We start from the raw sequence: 14,023 nt of genomic DNA, 5'->3' as shown, positions 1-14,023 counted from the left end.
CCCCCTCAATTTTCCAGAGCAAAGAGCCCCCCCCGGCCCCGTCTCACACCCTGACCGAGGAGCAGACAGGAGAGGTCCCAACAAAGGTGATCACGGCTGAGCCCAGCGGAAGCCCTGCCTCTGGAAGCACATTCGGGCGGGACATAGTCTTCATTCAAATACGTGCCGCCTTTTACTTTTTCATTGTTAATTCTCACTCAAGGATATTTTTTCCACTGATTTTTAGAGGGTGGAAGAAGGGAGGGGAGAGAGAGAGAGAGAGAGACATCGATGTGAGAGACACGATTGGTTGTCTCCGGCACGCGCCCCGACGGGCGCCAGGGATCAAAGTGCAGCCCAGCTACGTGCCCTTGACTGGGAACCGAACCCGCGGGTGACCCTTCAGTCCATGGGCCGACGCTCTAACCACGAAGCCACATCGGCCCGGGCTACTTATTTTCTCTGTCCTGGTTGGTAACTGTCTCCTCTCTGTCCCTGTCCCCTGAGCCCCGAGGAAGGTTAACTGTAGACAAAGGTGACTCAAAGCTGGGTTCAGCGTAGGACTCGGCGGTGGGTTCCCCACACGACGTACGGCAGGATGGACATTATACGACAGACCTTGGCGGTGGAACCAAAGTTCATTTTCTAAAAAAAAATATAAAAATAAAATCATTGGAATCGAAACCCTAGATTCAATTCTAGGACTGTTCACAGGAAGCAAAACTTTAGCCTGAAAACATTGAGGAACCAGTCTCCCCGGGCGACTGCTTCCCCGAGAGGAACCGCTCTGGGGCCCTGAGGTCACCTGCCTCATTTTCGGGGGATCAGCTGCCCGCGGGGCCCCCCGGGGCGAACCAGCTGCGAAGCGCCTGCGGAACGGAGTTTCAGGGGCAGCTGCTCGCGACGGACCGATGGCGGGTGGGTGTGAGGAACAGCTCGCCCAGGATGGCCACGGTGCGCTCCTGAAGATGGACATTTCGGTTGAACAGGCCCAGGTCAGCTTCCTGCAGACTGAATCCCTCCGAGTCGGCCGAGGGCCCGGGACTGACGGGCCCCTGTGTGCGAGCAGCGAGGCCGCGCCTGTGTGGTCAGAACGTCCAGGAGGCTGAGGGTTTTCCTGGACGTTTGTCGCTCTCTCCCTGACCTGGCCGCCAGTCCTCCCGTCCGCCCCATCTCCAGTATTCATTGTGTACATCGCAGCAGCCACTTGGGAAACAAGATGCGTGCACTGCCTTTTGAAAAGGCCGCCTGGAGGCTTGGCGGGAGGGTCCGTACGTGACACGGTTCACGCCTGCCGTTTACTTTGTTTCTAGCGTGGAGTCCCCGCTCCCCGTGTCCAGCGGGGGCTCAGCTCTGGGAGGAAGGGAACTGCTCCCGGGCGAGTATTTTAGCAGCAGCAGGAAGCCAGGCCCTGAGGCTCGGGGGCGGAGAAACCGAGGCTCGATCCCAGCTCCGTGCTTGCCGCGAGAAGGCTTTGCAAAGGGAGTTACACGTCGGGCACAGCGTCAGAAAGGCGCAGCGGGGCGTCGATGAGCCTCGCGCCGAGAAGTCGCTTCCTCTTGATCACCCCGACAGCATCCACTGCGCCGTTTCCTTCTACACGGTGGACACTGCCCTTGAGAAGAGCGCGAGTAAAGATCCCCCGTCACTGGAGTCGGTGGCATTCTTTTGAGAGGCAGCAGCTATGGCCACTTGCCCATTTTAACCCGCCTGGGAACGGAGGGACTGTGGAAAGGTTATTGTGTGTGCAGAGAAGAAGTGAAATCGCCTGGTCCTTCTGTCTCTATGCATCGGGCTGGATACTCTCCAAGCATAGTCTCTGATTTCTAGAGAAGAAATGGGGCAGTTATAGTGCCCGAACCAGAGGGAGGGACGGTTTACGATGCGCATTTGAATGTCCATAACGGCTCCAGCCCTTCGTGAGGTTTGCAATGCTTGGGAACATTACTGATAGTGAAAACCAACCAGTATCACGGCCCCGCTTACCAGCAATAAAAACGAAGCGGTGGTGACGTCAGGTGGCTGTTCAGTCAGTACCCGGGTCTGGCTATTTATTACCCTGGGGGAGCCTGGCTGCTGGCAGCCATCAGCTCCTGAGCATCGCACTGAGTCCGTCCCTGCCTCGGAGCCGAGGGGCCGCAGGGCTCGGAAAGCAAGCGCCCCCAGGGTTACAGGCCAGGGCCTCGGGGCCCGGAGGGGTCAGTGAGCTGCTCACCGTGGTCCCGCTGTGGCCGGAGCAGGACTCCTCCAATGCCACTGCTCTCTCTCCACGCTCCTCAAACGCGACCGGGGCCGTGGCCGCGCACTGGGGACCGTAGCGCCGTGACCCCCGCGGCGTTCCCCGCGCCGTGTGGAGCCCGGCCGGCCACTGTCCGCAGAGCCCTGCCCCCGCGTAGCTGTAGAGTGTTCCAGAGAAAGCGCTTGCCTTGACATCTGCACATATGTTCTCTTCTGCTTTTTTCATTTCACAGACAGTTTGAAATGGTGATTCCTACCGAAGACTCGGTCATCACAGAGATGACATCGACGCTGAGGGACTGGGGCACCATGTGGAAACAGCTCTATGTGGTAGGTCGCTGTCCAGTCGCACAATGTTTGGGGCTGGAGAATTGTTTTAAGGAATGTCTGAATGAGGGGAAGCGCTGGCTAACGCCTGAGCATCTGCTGTAAGCCCCTAGCACTCCCCCGGGAATCGGGACACAGAGCTGAGGTCTTCTTGGGGTCCCTGTGTGCACCCAGCACGGGTCTGATATGTTCTTTTCGTTGCCGTAGGACCATAAAAGATAATTTTTCTGACATCTCATCAAATAGGATGTCTTACATGGAACTAGTGCCAAGCTTTCGGAAAATGTTAAATTTTAAGGGAGAAATAAACTTATTTTCAACGTAATTTGCACGTTGGCGGCATTTTATTATACTCTCATTTGCTATAATTGATTCAAGTGTACTGAAGGTGATAGTCCGCTTAGCCAGAATCCATGAGGATTTTCTAAATATACCAGAAAAAGGGATGTTTCCTGAATTAAAGGGGAGAGGGTCCCTGTTTTGGGGGTCTAAATATATGTACTTATTTACTTTTCATAACTGGGTGCATTGATGGAGCACCTGGGGTGCAGACCCTGTGGGGATTACCCCGTAGGCAGCACCTCACTTATTCCTTACGTCCGCTGGAGAAAGTAATGACCTCGATTGTCCCCAGCTCGCCGACCAGGAGCGTGAGCAGAGAGCGAAGTCAGGCTCTCGGCTGCCTCGTTGGGAAGTGGCTGAGCCGGGGCTCCGACGTGGATACAGCCCTCGGGGGGAACCCCTGTGCATGCAGAGCTTTGGGGGTGCAGATGAAAACAATTTTTTTTTAAAATTTTCAAAAATACATATAGAACAGCTTAGTCATCTGCAGAGATATATTCAAAATACCAAGGTGACCTTATCCTGAGAAAACAATTAGCCTACGAAGAGTCCGTCCAAGTCAGTGAGGGACATGGGCACAGAAGGATGTTTTTTAAAATAATGTTTAATATGTTTTTATTGATTTCAGAGAGAGGAAGGGAGAGGGAGAGCGAGAAACATCGATGAGAGAGAAATACCAGTCGACTGTCTCCTGCACGCCCCCTACTGGGGATTGTGCCCTGACTGGGAGTCGAACCGGGGACGTCCTGGTTCATGGGTCGACACTCAACCACTGAACCACACCAGCCGGGCAGAATGACAATTTTTATTATTTGTTTCATAGAAAACACAATTGGACATTTCACTGAGATGAAAGAATTTTAAAAAGCCACTAAGAAAAAGCCTTTTGATTTGGGATTAATCTGGCCAGGCCCTGTGGCTTTAGGACGCAGTAGTAAAATCCATAGGATGATCTTAGATGAAATACTGAGTCTCAGCTTTCCTGGAATCTGGAAAAGGTAAAGTTGAGGCACCTGACCCCCAGGCTCTGTGCTGGGCCACTGAAGGAAACCCAGCTCTCCTTCAAGGTTAAAAAGATATATATATATATGTATGTGTATATATATATACACACATACATATATATATGAAAGAATCTAAAATCCAAGCATTATTTACTTAAAATAGCGTCATGCATGACACTAACATGGAAAATGAAAGTATTTGAAATGCTCAAGTTCCTGCTTCCTAAATGCCCAACATGAGATTTATAAAAATAACCACAGTGTTATCCATTCCTGGACTTTCCCTTTTATGTGGGGAACAAGGTTGAATTTCCTCTTGGTTCTGCCTTTTCTAGCTATTTTTACCTGCTTTTGAGGTCTGGAGCATCTATTTTGGGGACGCACTAGACTGGCTTGAAAATCTGTGTGTTGTAAGCTCTCGTAGTAACCTCCCCAGCGCCCAGTATGCTGCGCAAGGGAGACAGAATTACTGTAAAATTTCCCTGGATGCTGGACTGGTGGTCACTTATATTGGGAACAGATACAGGGTTTATCCTGGAGAGCCCAGGTTTTTGACCTGGAGAGCGAGGCTGGATTGGCTGTGTTGGACCTTTTGGGTTCTCTCGTCCTGATGAAGACGTTTCATGGCAAACGTTCTGGTTGAAGGTTACAGTGCTCGAGGGTAATGGGGCCCTGCCCTTGCTGTTTTTGAACATTTTAAGGCGTCCAGATTCTCTGCTGGAAGAGGCTAGGTGAGGGCCATTTATCTCCTGAATCTAAGCTGCGCATGAGAGCTGCTCGAGAGCACACGGAGCGTCTAAGCTCGTGGTAAACGCTTGAGAGCCGCTAGCTGCTCTACTTGATGACACCGGCGGAGGCCCGAGTAACGTCCTTGAAAATGTCACTTAATAATGGTCAGTGAGATAACCGCAGGAAGCTGCGGGAGGGGCAGCCGCCGTCCTTCCTGAGCGCGGGCCTTGCGGCCGGGCGTGCGTGTCTGCCAGGGGGTCTCACTCTCAAACCTCACCGGAGACACCCTGTCCCGGGCCATGCTCAGTGTGTGGAGAGGTTCAGAGGTTGCTAGAGGGGTTTCATGCAGGAATGGCCCATGTGGAAGGGAGATCGAGGTAGTTCGGCTCCCGAGTCTACTCCCTTCATCGCTGCGTATCCGGCTCTCGTCACCAGCATTATCTCGAATCCACAAACAACCCCGCAGGAAGGGAGCACTGTCTCTGTCTCACAGATGACAAAACTCATGCTCAACCCCTATAAAACCAGAAAGTGACAAAACCAGGATTGGAAGGCAGGAGCTTAACTCACCTTTTCACTCCTTGCTTGAGAATTTCACAGAACATCTTGACTCTACACAAATGTTTAACAAGTGGGAAAGAAAACACCATTTTTTTTTAAAGGTCTAAATACTGACCAGACAATAGCAGTGAAAATCTGTCGGTGAAAGGGTCGGAGAGCCCTACGGGTGCCCAGCTTCTGATGGGAATTCCAATGATGCGTGAAGACCGACGTGCAGAAATAACTGGCAGATAATGCTTTCACTGAGTTGGCTTTCATGGCATGCAGCCTTGGTTTCCAGAAGGGGGAAAAGAAATGGGAGCTAGAGAGGTCAGGGAGGGCTTCCTGGTGGAGGCGGAGCCTTGCAGGGCAGTAGGATTTGGAGAGAGCTGGAGAAAGGAGGGTTTGAGGTGGAGAGGGAGGCAGAGGAGGTAGAGCCCAGAGACCAGGTCAGGCTCCGCTGGGGAGGCTCAGGGGGGACATGGACACTGTCTGAGCTGGACAGTCCGAGAAGTGACAGGGGACAGAGCTGCAAGTGTGTTTGCAGACACGAAGGGAGAGTCTGTTAAGGAATAACCTGTCCCCAGAGAGGCAAACACATAGGACGCGCCCCTCCCTCTCCTCGCGGTCACGCGTGTGGCTCAGTTGGGACTGACGACTGAGTCTGCCCGTCTGCCTGTTTCCTAGAGAAACGAAGGCGACCTCTTCCACCGGCTGTGGCACATCATGAATGAGATCCTGGACTTGCGGCGCCAGGTCCTGGTGGGCCACCTGACCCACGACCGGATGAAGGACGTCAAACGCCACATCACCGCCCGGCTTGACTGGGGCAACGAGTGAGTACCGGCCACGCAGGGCCGCCTCGGGGGCTGAGCGCAGACACAGGCGTGAGCCAAGGCGTGGCGTTGGCTCCGAGGACACTTCAGGGGCCTTTCCCAGGCCTCCGCTTTTGGGGTTCTGTGCACACTGTCATTGACGGAGCCGAGAACCACATCCCCTCAGGTGGGCTGGTGTGGGCGCTGGGAGGCTGTGGGCTCACTAGTGTCCTGTGTGGCCGGTGGTGGCCCATGCTCACGAGCAGGACACGTCACAGGTGTGTCGGACGCGGCTTCTGACAAACCAGGTCTGTTCCCAGGCGGGTTTCAGGTTTGGCGGGTGCACTTCCGTGAAGCATGCCACGCTCGCCGCAGGGGGCGACCAGCCAGCCACCCCGGCCAGGGCACGTGCGTCTTTCCTAATTTGGGAAAAACTTTCTGTGATTTCACCGGATTATACTGGCTCTTAGTCACGACGCTGGTCCTCACTGAAAGGTCGGGTTTGTAAATAGGAGGAGAGCTGGCTGAAGTTAAGTTGTGGAAAGTAGCTTAGAAGCAGAGCGCGGGCAAGAAGGCGGCACTTTCTCGGTTCCCGTGAGGACGCGGGGACAGGAGAGGAAGGAAAACGGCGGTGGCGACCGCGTGACGACTCAGCCTTCGCTCGCGCAGGTTCCGGCTCCGCGTGGAGCCGCTCGGGGGCTAATCGGCGGCGGGCTGGGAACACGTCGGGCGTGAAGGAGCAGCAGAGGGTGTTTACTAAGGGCGGCGCACACTCGGGGCTCCCGGAGCTCGCGCCCTGCTTTCTCTGAGGCCTTTGACCACTGACCGAAAAACGGATCTCGGCCTCTAGGTGGTGCGTGTGTGCGACCCCTTTCGGTACAAATTCGTTTTCGGTGGAAGAGGGCCCCGTGGGAAACAGACTCGGCGGGCCGGTCTTTGGAAGACACAGGCCAGCCCATCACAGGGAGATGTGGGTATTTCGAGAACAAATGATTACGTCTCTCAAACAGAAACCGAATTGAAGGAAATGTTAGAAACCGTTTCGGCGTCTGACAGACGGCTCCTGCCGTTAGGAAGGCCAGCGCCTTCCAACCTGCTTGGAAACAAACGTTCCTCCGGGCAGCTGGGGCAGTGCCCGGCTGGCGTAGGTGCTGAATCAGCCAGGTCTGCCCGTGACAGCTCTAGTGTGGCTTTGGTGAGGGCACAGAGCTCCAGGGTTTAAGGCCCCACGAGAGGAAGAAAGCGGTGGCCGTGCGTCGGGTGCAGGAAGGCGTCCGCGTTAGGCGGAGTCCCGATCCTCAGAGATTAGCCTGGGGGACTGAGGGTAGCCCCGGCCAGAGACGGTGTCTTGCCCTTGACCTACAGGGCGTGACAAGGGCACCCCGAGGCCTGCGGGACGCGGACGGTTAGGGAGCTGAATAAAATGATACAGTGTGGACCGCAGTGGCCTGGCGTAGGGACCCTGGAGAGGAGTCAGGGCCCACGGGCAGGGTTAGAGCCTTTTGTCTCTGTCCATGGTGAGACCTCACAAATCAGTGACTGCATGTGATCCTTCCGAGGCTGGAGACGGACCTAGGCCACGGGTCAGCCACCGTGACACCGGCCAGAGGAAACCATCTCTCCAGCCCCGGCCTGCACCCGTGGGGCCCCAGCCTTTCCCGAGTTTCTCCTCATGGACTCGCCGTGAATGGCCGACGGCCTTGTGCACGTTGCCCGAGAGTCCCATTAGCGTCACTGGGTATTGTGGTGCCAGGCCAAACCCTAAAGGCCACACTTCCCCTTGGCCAGCTCCAACTCCCAGAACACGTTGTGTCCAGCTCTAGTCTCCACCAGTCAGTGTGGAAGGGTCTCTGTGGTGAGAGTTTGTGGGTGCTCAAGGCTCCCGCTCTAGAACACCGCCCCCCGTGGCAGGATTGCCCGGCCGAGAGTGCCAGCCCCTCTCCCCTAATTTGCCTGCTCAAGTCATCATGTGTTTCTCAGCTGCTGCCCAGGGTCCCCAACCACGGTAACCATGCAAAGTAAAAACCACGGGCAAGAGATGCGTGGTGGCCGATATGTCTCATTTCAAGCTGATGTAGTAAAAACTAATTGTTGTTAATGTATTCCTTAAGGGTGACTCTTCTCCCAAACGTTTGCCCTCTGTTTTCTAGACAGCTGGGCCTGGACCTGGTGCCCAGGAAAGAGTACGCGATGGTGGACCCCGAGGACATCAGCATCACCGAGCTCTACCGCCTGGTAGGTGCGGGGAGTGCCGGCTTGGCCTCCCTCCTTGCCTTGTGGTTTCCATGGCGCTCCGGGTTTAATTCGGAGCGAGGAAGGAGAACTGAGAGCTGAGGTGGCCGTGCCCCGAGTACGGGACTAAGACACGTTACCTCAGGACGACGCGATGTCCTCCCCGTGCCCGCTCCCAGGACCGGGAGGCCAACCCAGGCGGGCTGTAGGTTCTCCTGCAAATCTGCGTGCTTTTTGCCTGGTCCAGTGAAATGCTTGCAGGCCACGCATATGCATCCGTCGTGTTTCAGGACGAGGCTGTGACCGGTGGTTTCCAGCCCTTGCTGACCCGTGCGGGCTCCCCCTGCCTCACCGTCACTACGTCCAGACCCCCGGAAGCGTCTCTTGGTCTCCGGAGGCCTGACCCTAACCCTCCCGCTCCCCAGTCCATCCCTCAGGGCTGAGCCCGTGCGTAACCCTGAGATACCTGACCGTAGTGCCCATCGCGGCATCGCACAGGATTTCCTTGTTTTGTTACAAAAACTACGTAGTGAGGACTTTAACTTGGAGTGCTCCAGCTGTCCCCTAGGATCTAGGTTCCTCAAATCTGGTCCAGTCTGCTTGTGTTTAGTCTCGTATTAGTCATACTTGCATAAAATTTGTCCAATCTCTTCATATGAACAAAGCTCTCTTCAAAACCCAAAGGCAGAGGGGAACGTGGTTGGGAAGGGCTTTCGCAGGCCACGCCCCCAGGTGGAGTTGTAGGTGATGCTCCCGGGGGGGGGGCCTGGGGTGAGCAGCAGACTCCTTTCCAGAAGCCCCTGCCCCCTTCGGGTAACTTTCCAAGCCCGCAGTGTTTTTCACAGAACGGAGGGATGTTCTTGACCTGAGGTCATCTGTGTCTGGAAAATGGGGAAAATCACCAGTAAGTCCATCAGGGCGTGTGTCTGATTTGAGAAAGTCGTTCTTAATGCCACTTTCAGATTTTTCCTTAGTCACGGATCTGCTTGGATTGTCCACACCTCCACGTAGATGTTGAAATAAACTTAGTCTTTGTAGACAGTTTTCTTTACATTGAGCTTCCTGGAGTGATGGTTAATTTGACAGCCATGGGAGGGTTTGGTTTTTAGTTTTTGATTTTTTGGCATTTTATAGCTCAAATCCTAGTCCACAGTCTTCGGTTCACAGGTGAGAAATGCTGGGATTTTACATAAACATTTAATTTCTCCTGAGTAGTGGTTGCATTTTTCTGTGTCCAAAGCAAAGAAAATAGCCCAAAGAAAACCCCAACGCTTCTAGGCTTCAGGGGCCCTCTTACACCCGGGCCTGGGGCGCACAGCTTGCCCGGGACACCGGGTCTCGTCTGGGCGACATCAGAGTGACTGACAACATTGACTTCCCAGGGAGGGGGCAGGCCTGGCACCTGTCCCTTGTTGTCTTGATGATTTATTGTCACCCATGGACCAAGGATCCTGGCATGGAGCTAAGGGCCCCGGCAGAGGATGCTGCCATTTCTCCTTTTTTTAACAGCATCTTCTCTGTGCATATTTCAGACACAGGTGTCAGCATCTCCCCAAGTCCATATTGCATCATTTAAAAAAAGTCTCACTTTAGGTTTCTGACAGCCCTGTTCGCAGATCTTTCTTGCTCAATTGTGCTCATCTAAGCGGTAAAAAGTGCTAAACCGCACGGTGTTAACATATGTGCTCCCGGAAGGTTTGGTTTGCCGTCTGAGGCCAGAGCCCAGCTTTGCTGAGAATAAAGGAAACCTTAGCCGCTGGATTCTCCAGGGATGTGTGCAGGCCGAGGGTCTATGTAGGAACCTTTCTTGGTTTTATAAGATCATGTTCCCAGCTCGTTTTGTGATCCTTAGAGGGTAGACCAGTGGTTCTCAAACAGAGGCAATCCCCTCCCCCCAAGATATTGGGCAATGTCTGGGGACATTTTCCCTTGTCACAATTGGGGATGGTGTGGGGCGGGGATGGGGAGAGGTGCTTTTGACATCTGGTGGGTGGGGGCCAGAGAGAGCTGCTGACCGTCCTGCAAAGCCCAGGACAGCCCCCCTGACAGAGAAATATCCAGCCCAGACTGTCACTAGTCACAAAGCCTCGTGGTAAAGATTCACCCAGTAATGAGAGCATTGTAGGGAGATTAAACATTTGCGTCACTCCAGTGTTGGGGATGAAGCTGTTTACTTTCCTAATCAGCGGTCTACCTGAACTGTACGTGCATTTTGAGTCATTGGCTTTGCAGCCGTGAGTTATTTCAGAGATGGGTTTGTCTGTCTGTTTTAACTTCCAAATTACAGCCCTGCAGGTGCCAGCGCGCCTTTCTCGTTTCGTTATTGTAGCAGTATTTTCACAGAGATATTTTTAGCAGTTCCCAGAGTAGCGAATTACCAAGAGATACACAAGTAATCATCACCTAGCTAAGTCTGAATCCTTCCCAGACCTGGGAGAACGGCGGGTGAGGGGCGAGTGTGGCATTTGGGGACCCAGGTCATGTCCACAGGGGGGAGGATCAGGCGGGCTCCTTACCTGTGGGGCGCAGAGACCGTGGTTCCAGGGCGCTGATCATGCGAAAGATGCAACAGTATCTGTTCATCCGGCTGCGGTTTGCACCCTGCAGAGGGGCTCAGCCAGTGGTTCTCAACTCATTGCACCTGGGGAGCTTTTGCAAGGCCCAGGTCTGCAGGTCCAGCCCCTGGAAATTCTCGCTTAGTTGCTCCGGGGTAGGACCTGGGCATAGGTATTTTGAAGAGCTCCAGTGGCCATTGCAGGTGCCGCCGAGGCTCAGGAGCTCAGGTCTAGATTATGGTGGACTCTGCATGAGTGACGAGCTCATTTCCCCCTCATGTTGTGGCGAATGTCATGGTTGATCTGGGACCGTGGCGGTGTTGGAAGTAAAGGCCAGGCGCCTTGTTGAGATCCTTTCTTTTCATAAGGATTTTGTAGGTTCCTCCGGCTCGAGCCTTCAGTGGCCATTCGTTTCTTCAGGGTAGTTTGGGCTGTTACCCTGCACTTTGCAGTAAATCAGTACCTCAGTTGGCAATTTCAAGGGGGGGAAAAAAGCTTCCTTGTGAGTTAAAGAAATGTAGTTTTATGACTGATACTGGTGAAAAGAATTTGAAAAGCAGTAAATAGAGTAACCTTCATAGAGACAAGGGAGAATTATGCTTTTTTCTACAGTTGGAATATTTGTCTGTAGGAACCTTTTTCTAGGACTTGTGGCCAACACGTGCCGCAGGGCTGAGGTCCACCTTTGAAGAAAATGTGCTGTATTCTCTGTTTTCACCGAGACGTCTCTGGCATGCCTGTTGAGCACGCAATGATTACAGATGCGTTTGGTTAATTGCTTTTTTAACCGTTTACTTTTGAGTAGTGCAAATTAACAGATAAAAGTGTGAATCATGCTGGCGATTTTCTGTAAATGTAGATGACACTGTCGCCTGCAGATGTCGGTCAGCCAGCCAGGAGTCACTGAACTAAACTTAGAAGCACCCAAGGTGGCTGGTGTGGAATGGGGTTTCATAACTCAGCCCCAAGCAGGGGATGTGACTCCGCTACTGTGGAGGTAAAATCCCTGAACTGTTGTTTTGATTGTCAAGCGACTGTGTCCGGGAAGCAGGATCCTCCACATCCTTAGCCCCCACCCTGTTCACACACAGGCCTGTGCATAGGGCCTGGCACAGAAATGGCGAGTGAATGGTTAGAAACTTTTATAACACTTTTTACCATGACATTTTTGTTGTATTTAAAAAAATTTTATATATTGATTTTTAGAGAGAGAGAGAGAGAGAAACATTGATGTGAGAAGGACGCATCGATTGGTTGCCTCCTGCATGGGGGATCGAACCTGCAACCCGGGTACATGTCCTTGACAGGAAACCAAACCCGTGCCCCTCCGGTGCCTGGGCCAGTGCTGTACCACTGAGCCACGCCGGCCAGGGCCTGTCAGCGTTTTTGAATATTGTGTTTTGTGTTTGGCACCCCTTCAAGCCCTTCCGTTTTCTGCTTCTGGTGAGAAGTAGAGGATTGTGATTACTCTTGAGACGAAACTCAAAATAATGCCTCGGCTGCCCGGCCGTAGGCCAGTGTGTGTGTTCTGAACACGCTGGAGGTGGCCGGGCTCAGCTCTGACCTCTGGTAGGTTAGGCAGGGTCCATGCATTTTCCACTTAGGCTGTTTTCCTCCCTGTATGAGTGTGTCGGGCGGTCCCCACCCTAGGTTGGGGACCATCTGCATCGCGCGGGACTCCACGACCACACCACAGCTCACTGGTTGGTGGCTCCCGTCATTTTCTCGCTGATCACGTTTTCCTTGGGGGGTGTCCTTCAGATGGAGCACCGACATCGGAAGAAAGACGCCCCAGTGCAGGCCAGCAGCCACCACCTCTTTGTGCAGATGAAGAGCCTCATGTGTTCCAACCTGGGGGAGGAGCTCGAGGTCATCTTCTCGCTCTTCGACAGCAAGGAGAATCGGCCCATCAGGTAACGGCGGGCAGGACTCGGAGCTCCGGTGCGGCCGTCGTGGGCGTGTGTAACGGGCACGCGCCAGACTCGGCGACCGTGTGCACTCTTTTTCCCTCGGCCTCCTTTGCTCCCCTGTAGAACCCCACGATCGCTAAGCTCCCTGCCCTCCGGAGGTTGCCCTGAAGTCAGATGGGGTGATGGATGTATGTGAAAGTTTCAGAATTTCTAAAACGTTCTTTTAGGTTTTGATCGACAGAGTGGCCCTGGTTCTGTTTCTATTTACTTGATGAAAGTAGGAAATATACTTGGGTTATTTGGGGTGCAGGATCCTCTAAGTAGCGTCTTTATGGTCCCCAAGTTCAGGCGAGGAGCTGGCTCTTTCCCTGCTCTGCAATGCGGTTGGGCTGCCAAGGGCGCCTGCCTCCCCCTGACCTCCCCTCGCCCCCTTTCCCTTGGCCACTCACACCTGCTCCTCCAACCTTCTCCCTGACGGGATTGTCTTAACCTCTCCTCTCCTCCTTCCACTCCAGCGGGATGTGCTTAGTAATAAGGAGCGGCCGGGCGTGGGACGCGCCTGTGGAGCCGCCTCCTGTCGCCGGGGCCTAGTCTGCCCTCTGCGCTCAGACCTGTCCCGGGGGAGCGTCTTCGGCAGAAGCCGTCATGCTGAACGGAGCGTCCGTAAAAACTGGCGGATGCATACGGCACGCTGTCCCGTCTTTCCATTTAGAGATTTTTCTCCTACAAGTTAAATTGTCTGTGTCGTCTTTTCACTTCCGTCGAACAGCATCGATTTCACACCCTTGCTGCTGAATCGTTGATGTTCATTCATTTGGCAAAAGTCAGTGCCCCTGCTCTGGGACAGGCCCGAGCTGCACGTCGGGAGCACACCCGTGAGTAAAACAGGGAAAGGAACATACCTGCCCGCCAGGACTTACACTCTGCGCATGAAATCCCACCGAGCTCTAAGGCGAGAGGTCTTCTGAAAGGCTGGATTTCTCTACACCGTCTCTTTGTAATGTAACCAGCGTGCTCTTTTCATTTCACAAACATATGAAAAGCAGTGCTTCCTAACCCTTCCAGTGCCTAAGCTCCCCCCAACCTCCTGGACACACAGTATCGAACCTATTCACATACACATTAACATTTCCAGATCAGTTTAGACACTTTGTAGCTGCCTGGTTTACAAAAAGGATTTGACCTTGTAGAAGTCCAACTGCATGTGTCATCTGGTTAATAAATACTATTTAATGATGATTTCGTTTTTATTTTTTAAAGTTGCGCTAAATATAAAGAATCTTTTTTTCCTTTTTTAAAAAAAAATTTATCTTGATTGTTGAAAGTATCACACATGTCCCCTTTCTCCCCCA

General features: G+C 53.4%; 1 protein-coding gene across 1 annotated transcript in view; it reads left to right on the top strand.

Moving 5' to 3' along the window:
• Nucleotides 1-14,023, top strand: part of DOCK4 (dedicator of cytokinesis 4) — a 201,557-nt gene that overhangs the window by 95,489 nt on the left and 92,045 nt on the right. Inside the window, exons 5-8 of the mRNA XM_087821264.1 lie at nt 2,451-2,547; nt 5,847-5,995; nt 8,125-8,209; nt 12,523-12,674. Of these exons, the coding sequence (XP_087677390.1) occupies nt 2,451-2,547; nt 5,847-5,995; nt 8,125-8,209; nt 12,523-12,674 (483 nt within the window). The remainder of the gene's footprint in view (nt 1-2,450; nt 2,548-5,846; nt 5,996-8,124; nt 8,210-12,522; nt 12,675-14,023) is intronic.

The sequence above is a fragment of the Miniopterus natalensis genome, chromosome 10 (genome assembly GCF_054644295.1).
Source record: "Miniopterus natalensis isolate mMinNat1 chromosome 10, mMinNat1.hap1, whole genome shotgun sequence".
NCBI lineage: Eukaryota > Metazoa > Chordata > Mammalia > Chiroptera > Miniopteridae > Miniopterus > Miniopterus natalensis.
This window is presented reverse-complemented; position numbering and strand designations above follow the sequence as displayed.